Source organism: Lycium barbarum, chromosome 11 (assembly GCF_019175385.1).
Source record: "Lycium barbarum isolate Lr01 chromosome 11, ASM1917538v2, whole genome shotgun sequence".
Taxonomy (NCBI): Eukaryota; Viridiplantae; Streptophyta; class Magnoliopsida; order Solanales; family Solanaceae; genus Lycium; species Lycium barbarum.
This window is the reverse complement of record NC_083347.1, coordinates 1,072,019-1,095,542: the sequence shown is the minus strand read 5'-3', so window position 1 is coordinate 1,095,542 and position 23,524 is coordinate 1,072,019. Positions and strand designations below refer to the sequence as shown.

The window sequence follows — 23,524 nt, the reverse complement described above, 5'->3', positions numbered from 1 at the left end:
TACCTCTCTACTTTAGTTTATTAGTCAACTTTGCCCACCATTAGCGAAAGTAGTCAAATATACCCCTCCCATTAATAGTGTACATTTGTACCCTTAAGTGGATGAAAATTCTCAATTCAGTTAAAATTAACTATTTAATTAAAAATAACCCCCAAAAGTTGACCCGCTTCGATCCAAAAAATATAATCAGCCCCACCCAAATATACCCATCTAAAAATTGAGATGTATATATGGACCACAGGGTATATATATATATATATATATATATATATATATATATATATATATGTTCTAAATCACGAAATTAAGGGATATATTTACAGTTAGCTTTGCCCATAGACAAATTGCAGTTGATAAATCGCATTTACGTGTAGGCATAAAATCAGGGACCGAAAACACAAAATTTAACTCTTTTGAATCCACCGACGCTTATATAACAGGTCATTGCCAGTCCAAAAAAGGGGAAGAGAAGGACTCCCTTTTTAGAAAGTAGTTGAGTCGTCGGTAAAAGATGTCGTCGGGAAATAGTAGGTATATGGCGTATTCACCATCTCCATCTGCACCTCCCTCTCCTCATATCTCAGCCCTTCGTTCTGCCACGTCAGCTATCGCCGAACAAGAAAAGTAACTATAATTTCCTTTTATCTCTACTTAATTTGTGATTTTGTGACTTGATTTTTTTATTTATTTGAAGTCGTAGGATTCATGTAGTTATATACTTATTTGTCGATGGCGATCTTCAGTTTTTTAGAAGTGCGTATTTACTTTATCTCTCCAAAGTCATTGATTTAACTCTGTGTTTGTGATTTGTGACTTGGTTTTTGATTTATTTTCAATGATTTGTAGTTTGTTTTATCCAAAATGAAAGATCTGGTTTGACTGTTTGCTTACTTAGTTCAAAGCATCAGTTTTAGGTTCAATAAATTATGCCTCAATTCCTATTTTTTGTTTTGTTTGTTTGAAGTCATCGTGTTTGTTGTTTCATGTAGTTATATACTTAATTAGTGGACCTATATCCAATCCTTCGGTTTTTTTTTTTTTTTTTTTTGGCGTGTTTGTGATTTTGTGTCTTGATTTTTGATTTATTTTCAATGATTTTGTAGTTTGTTTTATCCAAAATAAAAGATCTGGTTTGACTGTTTTGTTACTTAGAATAAAGAAATAGACTTAACATGTAATTTATGTGTTTCCTTAACATTAAGCTGAAGGACTCAATTATCTACATCCTTTCATGGTATAATGACTCAAGTTGTTAGAAGCTGGAGCCTCTAATTTGGCAATCTAGGCTGAAAGTTCTAATAAAAATACTGATGATTTTCTTCTCGTCAATGTGTGTTAACAGGTATCTGTCAGAGTTGCTTGAGGAACGCCACAAACTGGGCCCATTTGTGCCCGTCCTTCCCCATTGTTATCGGTTGCTGAATCAGGGTGAGTAGAAAGTTGAATTTTGATTGATTCGGCCCCTTGTGCTTCTGATATCAAAAAGTAATTTTTATTGCTTTAACACGAGAGAAGTGAAAGTTTTAAAGAATGAGGCTGCAAAGCACTTTTAAGTTAATGGGTACACCCTTTTCAACACAATGAAGATGATAAGTCCCTTCTATGCTTTTTATCTCAAGAAAAAGTCTCTTCCTTGCTTTTCTTTTTTAATTGGATGGAGGTTTAGTTCAAGTTTGAGTCCTCTATGTTAAAGTTGGTCATCATTTTTTTCTGTACGGCTCACAACTCTACTTGTCTATTCCATGAATGCCTTTTTGTTTTTCATTTTTGATTATAATTTGACCCATAAACCGGTATTAGGATCTCCAATTTTCTTCTTCTATTGTCAGCTGAGGCTCTCTGCTTTTCTGCTTACTGAGAGTTTATTAACAACCTACGTGTCGTAATAAGTCAGTGAGAGCATGGGGTTAATCGGCGAGCCTGTCATAAATTTGCTTATAAATAATGTTGTAACCACCCACTAGCAAGAAGGAGAAGAGGTTGAGAGAGTCATGGTATTGAACTGTGTTTATGTCCTATATGTTGGAAATAAGCACTTCATAATCCCATTCCTGTTTAAAAAAAGAACTTCATGATCCATTTTTCTTATCCCCCGTATCATATAGGTTTGTTTCTTCACATTTATGTTATACTTCATTTACAATTTGAACTGTGTAAACCCACGTATATCCTTGTGAGCCTCTAAGTTTTAGAGGGAAGGTGTTATCGAAATCATCTTTTGGCCTAGTCGTGGAGAGTTTGCTGTTAGTCTTCAATGCAAAATCCCAGCTTATTTCACCAGCAGCCTGTCATATATTCTTACCCACACTGGGAAGTTTTCAAGTACTTATAGACTTATAGTGCTGTAAACTGTAATGGATCTGGAATAGAAGGAAATACTTGCTTCTGCGTTGCACAGACTGTCAAGAGGAGTTGATGAAAAGGAAAATGGTTACTTTAATATGACTGACTGTCCAGCACTAGTAATATCCAAGATTAAGATGAGGACTGCAAAATTGATCCTTGAAGTATAAGAAGCATGGTGTGCATTTTGTGAAGCTTCTCCAGTGAAGGGGGAGGGTTGAATCATTGTGTGATAACCATAACATTCAAGTTAGAGCTATGGACCTGCATTTTGGGATATCTATATCATAGTAAGAGGTCATACTGGCATGCTATTCCTCTTGTAATTGTGTTTGGAAATGGTGTTTGGAAATGGTGGATCGCATGGCCAAGGACATGTTAGACCTATAAGGAAATTCTTTTCTTTTCTTACGACTTTGAAATATATCTCAGAAATGGTGGAGGATACGTCCAAAGACATGTTGGACCTTCAGGGAATAACTTTCTTTTTTATTACGACTAACAAACCAGGACTGTCTGAACTTATTTGTGATTTTTTGCTGTTGTCTGCTTAAATTCTCTCCTTCAATCAGGTTAGACCTCCTCTTCCTCCTTTCTCCTTTTTCTTGTCGTCATCTTCGGGACTTCTTTCTTATGAAAACAAATGTTGCTTCTAATTGCTGGTCTAGCATCACACTGAATCACTTAAATGGCAGGGGGATTTATTTTATATAGAGAAGACTGTATTTATCTTGATATCAAAGTTCGGCATCTTCACCTGAAAAAAGGTGCCTTAAAGTGTGCTTTTACTAATGCGATGGGTCTTCTTTCCCCTCTAATTGTACCCTTGCGTCTTAGATTTTCTGTCCCATGCTTCCCATCTATACTGTTCCCCATGTTTCGACCATTCATCCGCAAATTATGAATCTTAGGAGTCCGTGCTGTCCATAACATTTAACTGATTGCTTTAACAAATCAATTTTTTCCTGTAAAATCCGTGAGATAACTAACCAATGAAGGATCCGTCTTGTTGTCCATATTGTGGTGGCTACTAACTGATTTATTAACCACTAACTGGTACGTCTTATTCTTGGAAATTGACCTTTTTGAAGCAGAACTTTTGCGTGTAACTACACTGTTGGGGAATGCATCAGTTTTAGATCAAAATGGGCTTAAACATGCTAGCCCCCTGGCTTCAGGAGGAATGTATTCAAATGGAGGAGCTAATGTGGACAGATGGGCATCACCATTTCAATCAGATGTATGGATACTAACTATTAACATAACCTCTTTTAGATCTAATCTTTTTTTAATCTCTGAAAAGCCTTACTGACAAAAGTTTCTACTTTCCATGCTAACTTGATTTCTTTTTAAGTGTTTTAACTTCAGTTTCCACTTGTCTCGTGTCAGGTAGTTGAAGCTAACCACAGCAATATTGATATACAGTTTAAGCTGAACATCTGATTTAGAATTTTGCTTTTAGTTACTAGGTGTCGTACTTTTCTGGTATACTGACAGCCAGCTAAATTTTACGATGAGATCTAGATGTCTATGATACAACAGAAGATCTCCTTCTGTGTTGTCTCAGTAGAATGTGAGGGGCTTGTTCCGCAGAATTCTGCTAACACTTATGGTATGAGATCTAGATGTCTATGGCACCATTTTACGATGATATCTAGATGTCTGTGACCACGAGAGCATCTCTTTACCTTCAATTCTCCTACACTTAAGGGATGCTTTCATCCATTGTGAAACATTGGAAATTGAAAATCAGTTATTTCCAGGTTGATCAAAAAGTTATTTCCAGGTTGATCAAAATCATCAAGATGTGTTATGCTTTCAAGGGTGTCAGTATGTGTCTTTCTTCTCTCTGTTAATGTTGCATTTGTGATTAGTGGCTTATTGTCTTTATTCGTTTTAACCTGCATATAGATCCAGTGTGTGCTTTGTTATTCCTCTTGTAGTCTTGGGTTTGGAATGTCTTTAAGTGTTCTGAATCGTAAGGAGGTTCAGAGTTAGTTATCTCACCAAAAAAAAGGAGGTTTCTGGGTTTATCTGTAGTGTAGTAGTACAGAAGAGAGAGCACAAGGTGTGCATTTCCCTGTTTAACCAACTTTGTGGTTATGATATTCAGATATCAGGTTTAATGCACTCAACGTCGACTCAAAACTGGCTAAATACTCAAAGTAACTCGTCAGGCCTCATAGTGAAGCGAACAATCAGAATTGATATACCCGTGGACCAATATCCTAGTGTATGGACTATTATCTATTTTGTCATTCTGTTATTCATGCTTTGGCTACATCATGTTGAGTGTGTGTTTTAGTTACATTTGCAGTACAATTTCGTGGGACGCCTCCTGGGCCCTAGAGGGAACTCTCTAAAGCGAGTGGAAGCTACTACTGAATGCCGGGTTCTGATAAGAGGACGTGGAAGCATCAAGGATCCAGTAAAGGTAATATTGTGAACTGACGTAATATTTGAGAGCCCATGAAATAAGCATGAGAGAAAAACCTCTTCCCACTTCTCTTTTCCCGGGGTTATTACACTCAGTTGATTTTTGTGCCAGCCGATAGCTGTGGTAATAAATGAAGCCACCTGTTCACTTTTTGGCCATTAATTGATAGTTTGAAGCTCCTTGCAAGACTATCTTCTTCTAGTATGTTCGTATTGCTTATCTAGGTCTCTATTCCAGTCTGTTCGCATTGGGTGATGATGTTTTTGAAGTTCTGAATAAATTTAGAGACAAGTTTCCGTTTTTCTTTTCTTTTTCTGGCTTATTCAGTTGATTCATCTGGGATGATTAAAGTTGGCCCTTACCTCCATATGTCTCTATTCCAGTCTGTTTGTATTGGGTGATGATGTTTCTGAAGTTCTTAAGAAATTTAGTGACAAGTTTCCCTTTTTTCTGGCTTATTCAGTTGATTCATCTGCAATGATTAATGTTGGCCCTTACCTCCATAGGTTGGTGCGAAGTTGATATATTGGTAGACGTCAAATTTTGAATCCATCAGTGGTTATTAAAAAAAAAAAAAAAAACTGAATCCATCATTAGATTTGTCAGTAACTCTTGTTAGTGGCAATGGATAGTCTGAGGTGGTACTCAGGTTGTAATTAATACAATTTTGCCATGTTGAATCATCTTTCACAAACCGCGTGCTTATGCTGTTAAAATATATAGTTACTCCTTTTTTCCGTGGAAGTTCAAACATGTAACGTAAGAATGTACTTTGTCATTTGAAGGAAGAAATTATGAGAGGCAAACCGGGGTATGAGCACCTGAATGAGCCACTTCATGTTATTGTGGAAGCTGAATTGCCAGTGGAAATCATTGATGCTCAGCTATTGCAAGCACGTGAGATTTTGGAAGATCTGCTCAAGCCTATGGTAAATTCAACATAGATTGCAAGTTGTCATTTTTTGTCTAGTATCACACATTTCTGATGTGGAGAGTTGATGTTCATTATTACTTCTCCTTCTTCCTCCAATAGCAGGATGAGTCTCAGGATTTCTATAAAAAACAGCAGCTACGTGAACTTGCAATGATCAATGGTACTCTTCGTGAAGAAAGTCCTCAAATGTCTGGTTCTGTTTCCCCCTTCCACAACAGTCTTGGGATGAAGAGGGCTAAAACCGGGGGGTGATAAATAACTTCTCTAGTGGGAATTGGAGCTTGTGCATTGATACACGCCATTAACCAGCAGGTCCTATGCAACAGGTGTTGCTATAAAGTCATATGTCTCGCACTGCCATCGGGGCACTGGTGCTGTTCTGTGCCAGTTCTAACTTGTCTCTATATGATATGAAGTGTGTTTATGTTCTGGTTGGGGAAGATTTAGTAAGAGTAAGCCGTAGTAGTGGACCGCATAGGGGTTTGCTTGATGTCACCAGGTGGTTTGTCCAGAGCGTTGGTATCTCACCGACGTCATTGTATTATTCCATTAATTTCTAGTTTGTGATTTGATGGTGTGGGAATGCCTGTAATGCTAGCGAGGCGTGTCTGTACTGAAAAAAAGAAAAAGAAAAAAGAAGGTGGGGTGAAGATCTATGTTTAAAGTGTCTCTGCAGTTGGTGCCTTTTCTGCTCTCCTTTGGTACATTATCTATTATATTAGGAGAGCATTCTTCTTAATCTTGTAGACATCAAGAACTTAACCATATACTTATGGTTTGGGGTCAGTTTCTGCTTGTATTCGTTGTGGTTGTATGATTGGTGCAGTTGATGTTCAAATTGCTGATAAAATGTCAAAATTTGTATTACCTTGTAACTGGGATAGGTATAAAATTGTTCTATAAATATAATATTATCAAGCAATTTTAATCCTTCAAGTTTACCAAAAGCGACACTGTTGACCAAACAAAACAAAGCTCTCTAAGTTCCTCTCTCTTTCTTTCTTCCCCATAGTTTCCTCCTTTTACTCTCCCTTTTCTCTTTTCATAATCACAGGATAATAATAAAGGCAGAAAAGGAACAGGTTGGGTAAAAATCTGTCAGTCATTTAAATATTCGAGTAAAAGACAGACTGAGTTAACAAGAAACCAAAAAGTGAAACTGAAAAGACAGAAAGTCGGAAGAGTAGGAAAAAGGAATATGAGGAAAAGTTTTATGGTGGGTGAGGCATAAATATTACTTGGCATGTGAGGGTAATTTTTTATTGAAAAAAATATATAGGTCCCACTTCTATGACCCCTTCTCATTCCTAGTGCTAATTCTCTCTCCAACCTCAGCTTTCACCATCAGCAATCATCTTCTCTATGTATTTTACTCTCATTGTTTTATTTTCTAAATCAGTTTTCTGTCATAGTTTTTTTTCTTCACCCAATTCTTTCTATATTCATGTATATATTTATATTGTTCATATGATGCTTGGTACGTGTAAATAGATCTGATTGATTTGATTTTTTTTATTTATTAAATCAAATCAATTGTGTCGGTGTTTTATATCTATAAATAAAATTAAATCTATAAAATCGAGTTTTATTGCTTTTTTGGGGTTTTATTTTTTATTTTTTGTTGATTCGATGTGAAATATTTTATAACAAAATTAATTTGCTTTTTGTGAAATATGATGCAACTGTCATACTATTTCATACAATCATATCTACTCCAGTTCATGTTAATCAATTACACACAGAACTAAATTTACAATACCATAAGAAACTTGATTAAAAATGAATAAATTTTTGTCAAGGATAACAAAAACATCATAAGTGTAATGGATTCATTTAAATTAATATATGAGAGAGAGAGACGCGCGCGCGCACAGGGATACAATTGCAAGGTCAAATATGGTGTTAAAAATGTTAAGAAACAAAAACTATGACAAAGTAAAAAAAAAAAGAAGATTTTTACAAAGTAGATTATAATAAATATTTAATATATAGTAATTTTAAAAACTGAATATATATAATGTTAGGTTGGTTTGTTTTAGTTTGACCTTTTTCAAGTTTAAATCAAATTACGATTAATTTTTTTTCCTCATTATCAAAACCAATAAATTATTATTATTTCAACTAGCTCAATTTATCAATTTGGTTATGAGTTATCGATTTCCTTTATATACTCCTACTTGGTATAATGTTATTTTTGTGCACTGTGTTAGTGAAATAACGGAAAAGTTACTTTAATGAATGTTTATGGTTGCACAAATGTAACTTAATAATTAAAATTCGACATTCTTATTTTTATCATTATCTTCTTCTTGTGAATGACTTTAATTAATTAATTAAATACGGAAAAACTGATTTCAAGACATTAAGTTGTCTTTTCCACTGTGTCTTGTTTTGCTATTTAAATTAATATAATTAAAAGGCTTGTGTAAACAAACTAAAAAATTAACATTATTTTTGTCAAGCTTAGGCAAAGAGAGATTAGTAAGTGGAGTAATAAGTTATGGCTGGAGGGGTACGAGGGTGAATTGAAGAAAGTGGGTGAAGAGAGAGGAAAAAGTTAAAATGGAGTGGGACCCATAAGTGTGCACTTGTCCATTAATAGAGACCCTCACACAAGTATGACATGGCATATCTCACACGCCATAAAGTTTTTCGAATATGAGACGCTGAACTTGCTTCTGCCAATTAAGAGCCCGTTTGGATTGGCTTACAGCTTAAAGCTGGTTGCAGCTTATAAGCTGAAAAAAATAAATTGGGGTAGTCCAACTTATTTTTTTTGGCTTATAAGCTGTTTTCAGCTTATAAGCTGCTTTAGATAAACTAAGTCAAATGGGTCCAATTATTTTTTTGAGCTTATTTTAAGCATAAAATGACTTTAAGCTGGCCAGCCAAACACTCAAAAAAACTGAAAATAGCTTATAAGCCAACTTATAAGTCAATCCAAACGGGCTCTAAAAAGCTTTCTTTCAACTGTACGTTTGAATTGTAGTACAGTAGTTGATAAAGAACTATTTTTTTTTAAAATTGCTTAAGGGGTTATTTGGTATGCATACTAAATTATTTTGGGACTAATTTATCTCATTTGAGAGGTGAGATAAAATAATTGTAAGTTTGATGGAACAAGGCGAGGTATTCATTTGAGAGGTGAGATAAAATAATTGTAAGTTTGATGGAACAAGGCGAGGTATTCTAAATTAAGGTTGTATTTCATTTTATACTCTTTTTTATAGAAGGTACAACTTTATCATTTTGTCCTGCTACCAAATGGCTCCTACAGGATAGTGATATCTTTTGTTTGTTCATCAATTATTAGTAAATTTTAATTTTTTGTCCTAATGACGTATGATTAAGTATTTAAGCTTCAATATATTAAAGTACGTAGTTTTAGTGCCTTTATATAGACTATGACGCATTTGAATTGTTATCAGAAATATTTTAGCACAAATATAGAGTGATAATACAATCTTACTATAACACATGAATAGTTAAAACAATAAGATGGCACACAATTCGTTAAATTTATTAAGTTTCATAAGTAAAAGATCAAAAATGCATATTTCAGTTAATTGAAATAAGCTAGATATCACAAAGGTCAAAATTAAAATTTATCAATACTTGAGGATTAAAAGTGCAACTTTTCCTCCTTTTAAAAAAGCATTTTTGATTTAATTTTCGAGATTTTATTTGCAATTTCTCTAATCCAATACTCCCTCCGTCTCAATTTGGTTGATATTTTTCGCTTTTTGAGAGTCAAACAAGTTATTCTTTGACCATAATTTCTTTATATGTCTTTTAAATATTTAATTATGGTGACTTATAGTAGTAATTGGTACGTAGTTTCCAAATATATAAATTCTATTTCAAAAAATTTAAAGATTCTATATTTAAATACATAATCAAAATTAAAAAATTTGATTCTAAAAAATAAAAAAATGTCAAATAAATTAGAACAGATAAGAAAAAAGAAAGAACTTATCCAAATAAACACGTGCAATGTTATGAGGTGTCCACCGCCTAAAGGAGACTCTTCCTTTTCCAAATATATATAAAAAGAAAAAGACCTCTTTTTTTTTTTCTATTTAATTATTTTACTGTCAAAATTCTATGCTTATATTCAGGTAGCAAGTGATATTTTTGCAATCTCGTACGAAACTCTTATTTTTTTTCTCTCTCTAAAAAACAAAAAAAAAAAAAAAGAAGGTTCGTAACCCTTACAATTTTTTTAACCCTATCTAATTCTCAGCGTTTTAAATCGATTATTAATTCTCTTTGTTTATATCGCGTGTTATATACGATGTTGTTTTAATTTGATGTTCTTTTTGTTACATGGTTTATTTCTTCTGTTTTTTGTTAATCTTTTTGTTGCAATTTTGTGGATTTATATGATGGCTTGCTAAAGTGTTTTTTTTTTTTTTTTTTTTTGTGTGTGAATAAATTACTGGTTAGTCTAGTTAATTTATTGTATTGTTAATTTTCAAGGATAAAGTGGTGTGATTACATCTAGTTTTGTATGGATAGTTGTTAGTTGATTATTAATTTTGAAGGAATTGATTTATTGAATCTTTTTTTTTTTTTAATAAAAAAGGTTGATTTTTTGAGGGTTGTCCTTTCTTCATCACTAAAACAGGAAAAAAGGAGTGTTTTTTCTTTTTCTTTTCATAGGGGTGTGGTTAGTTGATTGTTAGTTTTGAGGAACTGATGTTCTGATTCATCTTTTTTTAAAAGAGGTTAAAGTTTTAGGGGTTCTTCTTTCTTCATCACTAGAACAGAAAAAGGGAGTGTTTTTTATTCTGATTTATTTGGAGTCCTGGTCAAAATTGGATTCTTTTTTTGGGTTAGTATGCATTAGTTGTGTAGGTAGTTGATTATTAATTTTGAAGGAATTGATGTACTGAATCATCTTTTTTTTTTAAAAAAAATAAAAAAGAGGGTTAAATTTTTAAGGGTTCTTCTTTCTTCATCACAAAAACAGAAAAAAGGAGTGTTTTTTATTCTGATTTATAAGAAGTCCGGAACAAATTTGGATTCTTGTTTTGGATTAGTATGCATTAGTTGTCTAGTTGGTTGATTGTTAATTTTGAGGAATTGATTTTCTGAACTAAAAAAAAGGTTAAATTTTTAAGGGTTCTTTCTTCATCACAAAAACAGAGAAAAGGGGGCTTTTTTATTCTTTTTTTTTTTTTGGAGTCGTAGACAAAATTGGATTCTTGTTTTGGGTTAGTATGCATTAGTTGAATTTAACTGTCTAGAAAGTTGCGAGGAGGAGCTTGGGTTGGAGTCCAAGGCGAACTTTTGATCCATTATCTGTGTGATATAGATAAGGATGTAATAGTTGCTCTTGTTTTTGGTGTTTATGGTAGTATTTTGGGGCCGCTAGCTATAGTTATTTATTGGTTTCTTGTTTCAAGTCGAAACTTTTGATCGTTGGATGTTGATGGTTTCTGTTGTTATCGGTGTTTTGTATGATTTTGATATCATTGATTATGGTAAAAATCTTTCCTTTGGGGAGGGAGAGTGTTTTTTCTTTGGTTAGGAATTTCATTGTCTGTCGTTTGCCTGAGGTTTGCCAATATAATATGATTGTTCTTGCCTGCTTTCCCTTTTCACTTCCAGGAGTGGCACCAGGAAGTAGAGCACATTATGTTTAGTAGTAGTATATAGTTACAACTTCTGTGAAATTAGTATTGAAGAGTATCTTACAAATTTTGCTCTTGTTATATATGTTAGTGAATTGACCTTCCTTTGACGCAGTGAGAAGTCTATCTGAAATTCGTTATGGCTTCGAAGAGGATCCAGAAGGAACTGAAGGACTTGCAGAAAGACCCACCTGCTTCTTGCAGTGCAGGTCTGATTAATGTCTCCTTATTACCATGTGATAGATATCCCCTCTGTACTTGTTGTTCCTTAAAGAGCTTGTCTTTTCTCCATGTTGGCAGTTTAGATTTATGTTGTATATATTTATGTTATATCGGGCGTGCTGTGAAATAATCTGATAGATTTTTCACCTTACCTCCAATGCGTAGTCATTGCTTACTGGTTGTTTGGTCCTCTTCTTTGTTTCCTTTTTATTTTTCCCCTTCTTATTGTGGCTCTGGGCTAGGGTAGTGGAGGCAGAGTAACAGGTGACAATTTTCTTGCCCCTGTTAATCTTTTGGTAGAAATTGTTTGCACTTGCTCTGGAATTGGTAAAAGCCTTACCCGCACCGGGTGTTTACACCCAATTTAGTTAAATTAGTCATAAAAGATAAATTAAGGTTTACTATGAGTCTTATTTTTCATTAATAAAAAATAGAAAGAGGAAAGTAAAATCATATAATAACTATGGAAGTGTTAGGGTTGCCGTCAATTCGTCCTTTGATTCCTGGTAGTTCTTAAAATCGAACATTTAGTTTTCATCGTTGACTTCACATGAAACTGAGTTTACATTACTAAAATGCAACTGGAAAATTAATGTATATTGTTATGCCAAAAACTTAATCTCTTTTCCTTATAAAAAATTCGTTGTGAACTGCATCTTTGTTTTGTTGTATATTCTTTGGAATAATTTGTCATAAATATAATGAATGCCTCCATATAGCTAAAAGCCTAGAGTTTTTCCCAATTGATTTCTGGATTTATCGCTACTCCTGAGTCGACCTACTTGGCGTTACTGTTAGGAACATGACAGAAAATAGAAATGCTATTAATTAAGTATTTTATATATTATGATTTAAAATAAGTGCAAAATACATGGTAGCTGACTATAGTTAAGTATTAATAATTGTTGTTAAGTAAAGTGACACGTGTCATTTATTTATTGATTGATCGGGTGTAACCACCCGGTGCGGGTAAGTTTTTACCTCTGGAATTTGTGAATATTGTATAATTTTTCACTTGGATATCATCTTAGACTGATAAAATGGTTTGCAACCGTTCATGCAGGTCCCGTTGGTGAGGATATGTTCCACTGGCAAGCAACCATAATGGGTCCATCGGACAGCCCTTTTTCTGGGGGTGTTTTCCTTGTGTCTATCCATTTTCCCCCAGATTATCCATTCAAGCCCCCAAAGGTAGTTTAAAATCTTACAAAATATGATGTCGAAATATTTGGTCTTTAGCAGATTATGTCTTCTTTGTCGAATTGTGCTTGCTTCTATTTGCGACATTCTTTACCTTATCAATTCTTTTCTTCAATATATTAAAACTATTCAATGAAAGTGTCTCCACTCTCCAGTAGATTAAACCTGAGCACATATTTGTATGATGTTAGATCTGATGATAACTTACTAGATAAGTAAATTTCCAATATTGTCATGATGATAACTAAGAAAGCTTCACTGATATTCCCTTTAATATAAATAGAGAACGTTATATTTTTTTGTAGCCTCCTATACGAAAACTACTGCATTGTGGTATCCATCCACAGACTTTGAGATGGAGGATACACTGGTAAAAAATATTAAACCAGGTTATACGGAAATGAAGTACTTCAAGCAACATAGAGTTATTTGAGGAGATGCGAAATCCTGCACAACCTTTGGCCCTGTTCAATTTTGTCTTGTTGGGGCTTAAGTATGGATTTTTGGCTGATCTTTTATTTTCTCTTGATGTGTGTCGTGTAGTCCTTGCTTTGGCTGATACATACCCGAGTTTCACTTAAATAAACCCATTCCCTCAGTATCCTTGGGAATATCGAAGGATGCCTATGTAGAAGTGCAATTGTTTTTGTTAGTTCGTCGTGTTACTTGGAAATACCAGGAAAAAGAACCCACCTTGTGTTTCATCATCTTCGATTTTTTTAAAGGACCTGCTTTCAACGATGGATTTCCGATGTTTCTTTCTTTTTGGCTGTGCATTCTGTAGGTCGCCTTCAAAACTAAGGTCTTCCACCCAAACATCAACAGTAATGGTAGTATTTGTCTTGATATCCTAAAGGAACAATGGAGCCCTGCCCTTACTGTATCCAAGGTAAAGTATATCTTGCTTCTTGCTCTCTAAAGCCTCTGTGTATGTATATATTTTTTAGTGACGATTACCGGGAAAACGCAGGTGCTGCTTTCCATTTGCTCCTTGCTTACTGATCCAAATCCCGATGATCCTTTAGTGCCAGAGATTGCTCACATGTACAAGACTGACAAAGTGAAGTATGAGAGTACTGCCAGATCTTGGACCCAGAAATATGCAATGGGTTGAATAGATTTGGTGTTACTTCCATGAATTTCGGACCTTTATGATGCTATAGTAGTAAATAAACTTAGGCATGGTGCACAATTCTCTGATATTGGTATCTTTTGTTGTCTGGTATTTTGTCCTTTGTGTTTGACTGGTTAAATGTTTATCATTTGGTTAAATCAGATATGTTTCTGTTGACATATGGATATGCTTCTTCAGCATTACAATTGTTCGTGGTAATATTCTTTTGACAACTTGTATCAGGAATTTACTGGTAACTATCAGGCCAGTCCATCATTTTCAGCCTTCGTTTTGGGCTTGGTCCGCTTCTTAACTGCTCGACTAATTGGTTGAAAGCCCTGAAATAGGCTTGCTCCGAGAATAAACGATTCTATGGAGGTTGTATGTGTTTTATGTATCGTTCTTCTATATCACTGTACAGTCGTCATTTAGTGACTGCGTAGTAAATTTTCAGACAAGTTTGCTTATGGGTATTAGGCCCACTCGACGACTTCTCTATTTACTTGAGAAATAACGTTTAACAGCCATTCTTTGGTCGTGTTTTGAATAATATTCACTGTGATGGAACTTCGAATGAAACTTGAAACTCAGTAACGATGGTTATGTTTCACTTACATTGGTTGAGAAGTGGGCATTTGTTAATCAATTACCAGAGCTAGTTAGCTAACGGACCAAATTTGGTAAATTGGGATGGTAGTTTCTGTTTTTAGCGTTTTGAAATGTATTGTTAGGCAGGAAGAGAAAAAAAGGAATTTTATCCAGCTACGCATGGTGAATGAAAAGCTGGCATGTAAAACAAAGAGTCCAGTAAGAACAAAGTTGGGAACATTACATTACAAAACAGGAAAGGGATTACACGATCCTATGAATTGGACCACAAAAGAAACGTCTTCTTCAACTTTGAAGATTCTTTTGATATATTACTAAAGTATGACAAGCTTCAACCTTTGAAGAATTTAAAAATCTCTTAGCTTCTTGCTTGGTTTAGCACAAAGCAAAAGGAATAAGTACATATTGTAGTTAGATATATACAAAAAGGTAAGTGGTCCTCTCCATCATCTGTATCAGAATCTAGTCATATTTTAAGTTTACCCAGCTTTATATCATGAGTAACAGCATTACAAATACATAGGCACAAAATTGGCACGGGGAAGGAGGAGGCAAAATGAAGTTAGGGAAGAACTATAGTTGAAACGTCCTTTTACGAGCAAACGGTGAAGTCTGTATTGGAGTAAAATCTTTCTTTCTTATACATTTGGTTTTTCCAAATGTCTTTTCGTGTCCTTCCAACTTTCTACAACTGTCTTCAATGCCTTTCTTTTAAGTTTTGACTCTTGGAAATGATATTTAGAGTTTTAGCTCTTTACGAATCCAGATTAGTCGGCCAGTAAATCTCGAACACGGAAGGGTTAAAAAAATGTTTCAATTTTGTTGTTGCATTACCAACTTACAACGGAAGCGTATTGCCTAGTGTCAAAACCAAATTTTCAATCCATATATGATACAATTAATCCTTTTTGGGGACTTTCTCAAAGAGGAACCTCGTGTAATACGGAATAAAGTTTGATCTTATTCATGAAGATTTCATAACTATTTCAAAAATGAAAAGTTTGACACAATTGAATATTATTATTATTATTCAAATTTGAGAGTAATTACTAATTCATCATTTGACGACATCTATTTTTAAGATTTTTGTTCCCTTGAGAAAGATATTTAGTACTAATAACTTTAATCATAGAACATGTGTAAATTGTTAGGAAAAGTATGTGATAACTTTATGTTTTTCTAATAGGATAGCACTTTGAAACACAAATCCAGTTTATTAAATATGATTAGTACTTGGGGATCGAAGAGAGTAATAGTTTATTTCCCTATAAAGATGGGCTTTGAACATTATGTTAAATCTCCCAAAAGGACAGATTTGATAAGAGAAGGAAGAAATCTTGTTTTCCCCTTGTCGGTTGCGATAAAGTCTTTGCATTTGACATTACACGAAATCATAGTTAAGTAGAAAAATCTTGTCCATATAATTGTTGATGAATAAGATATAGACTTAATAAAGATAACTTGTTCTGAACCATAAAGAAAATCAATTTATATTGGTAAAATTAGGATCTAGAAAGTGATGTTGGAAGTAAAGGTGATTAATCAAAAATAGTCACCAAGAAACAAGGCATGTGAAGGGTGGTCAGATCTAAGGAGTGGCATGTTCTGCTCTTTGCTGCCCCAGTTGAAAAGGTACGTCAATATGGACAACACAAATCAGCCTTTTAATTAGGGCCGGGCATAAATACTGAAAATTAAAAAATCGGACCAAACCGAACCGAATTTCAAGAAACCGAAACCGAAAGAATCGAACCGAACTAGTTTGGTTCGGTATTTGGTGTTTACCTTCAAAAAATCGAAACCGAAATAGTCGAACCGAACTTTGATGAAACCGAACCGAAGAACCGAAATTTATACATTACCCAAAAAAATTAAAATAGTTCAGACCCATTAAGTTTAAGCCCAAAAAAAACCAATTGTAATAAGCTCTCTTTTGCTTTTGTATTCCTAATTTTCCACTTCAGTTGAGAAAATCAAATATCCTAAACAAAGAAAGGTGACTAGAATGTGTCTTTAGGATTAATATATGTCCTTTATGTGTTTTTTTAATTATTCTTACTGTATGTATATAACACCTAGTAATCCTATATTATGGTTATGATTTTCTGTTCTTGTGTATCCTGTTTGTTTGATTTTAATTTTAATTTTAATTTGTTAGTTTTATGTTTTGTTGCTTTTGAGAATGTGAATTAGTGTAAATGGAATCGCTTCTAATATCATATCAAAAAATCGAATTGAAAAAACCGAAACCGAACCGAACCAAACTTTAAAAAATTGAAACCGAAAGAACCGAACCGAACCGAACTAGTTTGGTTCGGTGTTCGGTGTCCACCTTCAAAAAACTGAAACCGAAATAGCCAAACTGAATTTTGCTAAAACCAAACCGAAGAACCGAACGCCCAGCCCTATTATTAAGAAAAGAAAAAAGCATACGTAGCGTCCGCATCAGCTTGTTCAAATTTTCGCTAACTTATGTATTAAGTGAGATAGATTGGATTTCTCTACTACTCCCTTCGGATCAAAAAGAGTGTTCATTTAGCCATGTGCACATCATTAGAAAAATACTAACTCTTAAAATAAATAGATAATTTGACTAAATTGTCCCTAATTAAATATATATATATTGAGATTTGATCACATAACACTTAATATGGACAAATATGAAAAAATAAGATTAATTATTTCTTAATTTGATAAGTAGACACTCTTTTTAATTCAAGATAAAAAAAAAGGCTAAAAGGACACTCTTTTTTATCCGGAGGGTGTATTAAACAAAGGTCTTGGGTTCGAACATATGGAACACAAAGGTCTTGATAAGAAGCATTTGTCCTTATAACGGTCGGTACGCAGCGAGAACCTTGATTATTTTACTAGATATTTGTTACTTTCTGTCAACACAAAGGTTGTGGCGGGATAGATATTATTCATTCATCCATCCACTACTAAAGAATCATTATTTTGATTGAATTAGTGAGAAAAGAAAAAATAGTAGTATTTTCGTATGAAAAAATTAGGAAGTTTCTCAGTGTTTCAATGAGAAACTATTTCCACCATGCGTTTTTCTTGTGAACTGGTTCGGTAGGAATGAGATAGGAAAATCATATATGATAACACAAATTTCCCACTGATCTTCGGTGAGAAAAACCTCTGTTCTAATAGTAATCTTTAACTAGAAGTCTCTTGTTCGAGCCTAGAAATAAAATATATCTTGGTAGGGAGTGATTCTCCCCTTAATGAGCCTCATGTCATGCGTATCTGAATTAGTAGGGGTCTCTAAGCGAGTATCGGATACCAGGTAAAAATTAGGAAAAAAATCCTGCTAATGTTATCATACTTTCCTATTTAACAATAATTAGCCTTAAACATTTTATTTATCTTTAATAAGATCATTTATATTCGTACAAATATTTATACTTTATTTTAGAATTAGCTTTAAACATTTTATTTATCCTTAATAAGATCATTTATTTTCGTACAAATATTTGTACTTTATTTTAGATCATTAATTTTGAAAACTTCTTACTTAATTAAACATTGCTACATAAATTGAGATTGAGAGAATATTCAATACCAAATAGAAAATAGAAACTATGTTCCCAAATAAGTTCAACAATCTTTATAACCCAAAACTTTTGGCCACGAAGGAAAAAACGAAACGATCAAAACACAGTTGATCAGTAGAGAATTTTTTCGAAAAAATTTACCTAGCTCCCTTTAATATGCTGTCAGAATTGATATTAATAGCATCTATTAAAAGAAAATTCCGTATTTTTTTAAAAAAAAATATTTTTATTATATGGGGGTAAGAGAAGGAGAAATGGGAAAGAGATTACAATGTGAGAATTCGAATCTTCACTAACAAGGTGAAAGTTCAGGTAGCAAACGTTATAATAGTGACGTGACAAATTACTCCCTTAAATTATTGTTCAAACCCCGTACCCTACCCTTGTGAAAAAGATAGCTCCAAATATCTGTGTTTTGTCGTTTTATTTTATCTAATGCAGACATGTGGGGGTGTCCATCAAATTCTCATGAGCCTGTCCTAATATATATGGTATTCTTGAATAATAAAAAATATAAAAAGATCATCATAAATTTCTAATGTATGGTTGTCTATTTCGTTTTGTTTTATAGATGTTAAAACTCAATATATATGTTCGAAGTCAGGGTGCAGTGTTAGATCGCTCGTAAAATTAAGGTGTGTAAATAAAATTTTTGAACAAGTTTAAGAGATAACTTATGTATTTTTCTCTTCTTTTTAAATATGATGCATTTTTTTTTCAAGATAATGAGTTTTCATATACTCATTACTATACTTTTTCAATATGCAGTGTTATGTTTACAACAAATAGTAGTCAAAGTCAAGCTGAGGATCATATGACGATCTATTAATTTAAGAAATTTAAACAACAAAGAAGCAAAGCACACAAAATGTTAAAGTAATTCGACATTTGATGTATATATAAGTGAATTTTTGGCCAACAGAAAGTTGGATGATCCCTTGCGCTCCTCTGGCTCAGCTCCAACCATATTTTATACGTTGAGTGATGTGGTCAAGGTGACAACTCTCAATTGGTGTGATGACCTAATTTTCTCACTCATTCGAGCTTATTATTCTGACTCAAGTGGAGTTACATAAACTCTATGAAAAAAAATGATTAATTAATATCTTTGACCATTTGTGAGGTGTTGAATTAATGCATTTCTTTCACGAGTTATTGTCTCTCAAGTTCTTCATTTATTATAACACTAATTACATGAGGTCCGTGCATCGTGCTAAGCCCGGGCCGAAACTCAAAATATAAAAATAGTCATAAATTTATTACATGTTTTTTACCGCATGACTAATAATTCAGTGGCACGTTAAATATGTATTGTTGATAAGTCTTCATTATTATTAATGTTCTTTAGTCAACTAATTAGATAATTTTTAAACAAAAAATTAATTATGAGGAAGGAAGTTTAGGAGAAAAATCATCTCATACCAAAGAGACACAAGCGACTCGACATTCTGCAAAGTAACATAATTTAAATTATGTAAAATAATACAACTCGGTGAAAATCATAAATTGAAAAATATTGACATCTTTATGAACCGTGAGCATATAAATTTTGTATTTATAGATAAAAATAGAATTTTTTTTGGTATTATTAAATTTAATTTCACTCATAATATTTCATGTAACAAGAGTTTATGCTAGCTAAATGTGGTGATTTAAGCTTAGTTTTAAACGAAATTAAGGAAAAAATTAAATTCATCACATGTACGTCAACAATCAATTTAGTTCTTCATATATAGATTATGCTTAAAATATTAATTCTAAGTTAATATTGCAATTTATAGTACTTTTGTATTTCTAATATCTTAATTTAATTTAAAATATTAAGTTGATCTAATTCAATTTAGCTTTATAATCTAGTCAAATTAACTCTGGCGAAATAAAAGTGTCCAAATTGGGGCAAGGTAATTAGTAAGATCTAATAAATGCTCCAATTGAAAACAATAATATGGCTCCATAATTACCTAAATTTTACTATGTAATATGTATGATAACAAATAATATAAACGGTAATTTAATAATTCCTTATGTCCATATTATATGGCGTTCTTAGCTTATGCTAGAAAGTATGAAGCGTTTTACTAAATTACCTTAGTTAAATAGTACCAACTTAATATGATTTTTTTGTTATGTCAAAATTCACTTATCTAAATAATGAGAAATTTAGTAAAAAACAATTAATATCTTCTCAATTATATATAAAAAATTTATTCGCATTAAATATAAAAGCTAAAATACCATATAATATGAACCGAAGGAATTAAAGAGCAAAAAAAAATTCACAAAAAGTTATTACAATTCACTAAACATCAATTACATATGCCCACATAGCCACTACGAAGAAGTTCCGGGAGTTACGAAAAAAGCTTCAAACTTATATTGATCATGGGTTTGGAACCGGAATAGATTAAAGAGCAAGAAAAAATTCACAAAAAGTTATTACAATTCACAAAAATTAAAAACAACGGAAACAAAACATTCAAAACAAATTAAAATGAAGGAATACTGCAGCAGCTTTGATAGTGAAAATATGAGACAGATAGGCTTGTTCTTTTTCTCAGTTTTATAGGGTATAGTGTTTACTATAGCCCTGTCGTTTTTCTGTTATGTTTGATTGTGACTTATCTACCTCTCTATCTCCCTCTGCACCTGTTCTCAATTCTCCTTCTGACCTTGTTTCCTTTTTAATCTTTTTTGCTTTGATCCTTGAGCCTTATTTTCTGTAAACTACTGCACTAATTAGATACTATTGCTTCCACACTATATCTAGACAAAAGCATGATAAAGGTTATGGTGAAATGGATTTCACCTTGATCAAAAGTCTGCGTTTGAACTCTGTTACCTGAATTTTTTTTTAGTAGAGAATAGTTTTTCTTAATAAATTTATGTCTGTCCGAATTCGAATTAATCAAACTCCTGAAACAGATACTAGACATCGAACGAAAAATCAAGAAAATACCTGGACAAGATGGTACAAGAGCTTCATTGCATAATTTATCAAAACAAATCTCAATAATGTAGTCTTAGCTTTTTTGAAAAACAAATTGTCTGCGTGGACAATCAGTTTCAAACTGGCTCATATTATCGGTTCAAACTTCGTACAAAGCAGGAGGATTGAGATGGAGATTGATGAACTAAATTCAATGAAATGATTCAAATGAAGTTCATTAGTCAAAAAATTATATCATACATATGAGGTAAAATGATATTTTTTGTACATGTACAAAATTCTTCGAATTCATTTGAGGAAAGTTAGAAATATTATTAGTAAAAAGGGCTCAAAATTGCTTTAAGTCAAAGTTTGAATCCTAGATATGACATTCTCTTATATGTATTTGAATTCTCTTATTAGGAATCTTGACTTCTTTGTAAGTGACCATAGATTTGAAAACCAATATAAACTAGTCAATTATGATAAATTCTTACCATATAAACTGCGTTGAAACGTGCTCATCTAGGCACGCGTGTCACGTTGGCTTATAAGATATTGAATCGAGATAAAATTAAATGATCACTATAAATAATAGTATAAGATTTTTTTTACAACGTAACTAATAGTCTAATACCAAATTTCCTAGTAGTACGGTAGATTTTTACTTCATTGGTTTATATAAAGAATTGTTTGGTTAGATTTGGTTGGAACTTTTTGGGCTAAAGTTGGTGTTAAGATTTGATGAAAAATGGGGTAACAAATCTTCAAGGGATTTTATTGTGGCTTCTACTTCAGAAAAAGTTCCAGATTCTCACATGTTGTTGTCTTCTATAATGTCTCAATAACTTTGCTGACATTCCAAGTACATTATTGACCTTTATTTTTTGTATTTTCCAAAAGAATTGATTTTTCTTCTTCTTATTTTGAACTTTAAGTTATTGAAGTTTTGGCTTTTTCACCAATGGGAATTAGTGGTGACTTTTCTTTGTGGCTTTTTACACAATGGATGGATATATGACATTATTTCAAGATTTGATCCCTTAATGAAATTTTGCCTTTTCATTGTGCTCTTTTATTCAACCACTTGTCCACTTGGCTGCTGATGACTGTGCCACTAATAAATCTCATTTTGTGATTACATGTCAGCCCAATATCCCAAAAATATTCTATTTTTTTTTCACAAAAAGGATTTATTTTATCTCGAAGGTGGATTATAATCTTAAATTAAATATTAAGATATAACGAGATGAATATAATTTCTCTATCCTTAAAATTCAAACTTAGAGAATTTTTTTACGAAGAGCAATTCTCCATAAATCGACTCTATGTCGGCACGACATATATAATTCAGAGTTTCAGACAAGTGGCCTATTTTGAATTCAAGCACGAAACAATCATCAAGAAGAGGGGTACCATCAAGCGAAATAACATTAAATGGCATTTTCTTAAGAGGTTGCCATAAAAGCTATTTTGTCTATTATGAGGTGGCCAACCAACTAATGTCACCAAAGAAAGACATCTTCAAAAGAAATTCCACCCCCTCCGACTAACTAAAAAACAACACTAGATAGATTTTAGCCCACCAACATCATTAAATCAAATCTGTTTCTCCATCTGCTCCTACTATTTTGTATTTTTATTTTGCTATATAGGCAGCAGTCGACAAAACTGCCACGTTTACATAGTACAAATACTGGATATTTGTGCACTCCATTCAAGTAAAAATCACACATCCCATCCCAAAATACTGGATATTGTTGTCTTTAACAAATTTGCCTCTGATCCTAACGGAATTTTATCAAAAATTATTTTTTAAATTATAATCAACAGTAAAGTAGTAAATTAGATTTTCTTTTGAAGTATTTCGACATGTGAAATAAATTCAATATGTCATATAGTTCCGTTAGAGGCATGAATAAATTTATAACACTTATGACTGTTTCTTTTTCTATTTTGGTGATACATCCTCATGAAATTTGCTTGTGTATGAAAGGGAAGGGAATAGAAGTAAGAAAAAAAAAAGATAGAAAATGATAGGTCAAACATATGAAATAATACAAATCCCCTAAGATTTATCTAGGATAAAACTAAATGTTTTGTCGAATAAATGGGTAAATTTGGACATATTGATTCTAATACAAATACAAAAAGAATATGTTTGACCTATCATTTTCTATCTTTTTTTTTTCTTACTTCTATTCCCTTCCATTTCATACACAAGCAAATTTCATGAGGATGTATCACCAAAATAGAAGAAGAAACAGTCATATGTGAAAAGGCCGATGAGTTTTATTAAGTAACGTAACAAATTTGTTGTCATAATCCTCGTAGATTCCTATAATTACACGTAATCTATTACTACTAATTTGGTTCTGATAATTTACTTACTCATGCACTTTTAATGTAAGCATTTACCCAATCGACTTAAATGGAAATTATTTAAATAATAATCATAAAAAAAAATTAAAATCTTATCCAAATTATGTGTATATTAATTTGGATATAAATTCACCGCTCAGATAATGTGAATATATATT

General features: G+C 32.7%; 2 protein-coding genes across 6 annotated transcripts; both read left to right on the top strand.

The window, feature by feature from the left end:
* Positions 1–361: 361 nt before the first annotated feature.
* On the top strand, positions 362–6,589 carry LOC132619357 (KH domain-containing protein At5g56140). 4 transcript variants are annotated; one of them, XM_060334289.1, is made up of 7 exons: positions 362–624; positions 1,343–1,428; positions 3,438–3,583; positions 4,457–4,576; positions 4,649–4,777; positions 5,566–5,709; positions 5,817–6,589. In XM_060334289.1, the coding sequence occupies exons 1-7, from the start codon at positions 512–514 to the stop codon at positions 5,964–5,966; spliced, it is 888 nt and encodes a 295-aa protein (XP_060190272.1). In that variant the 5' UTR covers positions 362–511; the 3' UTR covers positions 5,967–6,589. The 4 variants fall into 4 exon arrangements, with proteins under 4 accessions (XP_060190272.1, XP_060190271.1, XP_060190274.1 ...); XM_060334288.1 differs by having other exon boundaries at positions 363–624; positions 5,814–6,589; XM_060334291.1 differs by having other exon boundaries at positions 364–624; positions 4,661–4,777.
* Positions 6,590–9,857: 3,268 nt separating this feature from the next.
* On the top strand, positions 9,858–14,067 carry LOC132616760 (ubiquitin-conjugating enzyme E2 28). 2 transcript variants are annotated; one of them, XM_060331408.1, is made up of 5 exons: positions 9,858–9,914; positions 11,466–11,559; positions 12,636–12,763; positions 13,557–13,661; positions 13,743–14,067. In XM_060331408.1, the coding sequence occupies exons 2-5, from the start codon at positions 11,490–11,492 to the stop codon at positions 13,884–13,886; spliced, it is 447 nt and encodes a 148-aa protein (XP_060187391.1). In that variant the 5' UTR covers positions 9,858–9,914; positions 11,466–11,489; the 3' UTR covers positions 13,887–14,067. The 2 variants fall into 2 exon arrangements, with proteins under 2 accessions (XP_060187391.1, XP_060187392.1); XM_060331409.1 differs by lacking the exon at positions 9,858–9,914 and having other exon boundaries at positions 11,445–11,559.
* The last annotated feature ends 9,457 nt before the right edge of the window (positions 14,068–23,524 follow it).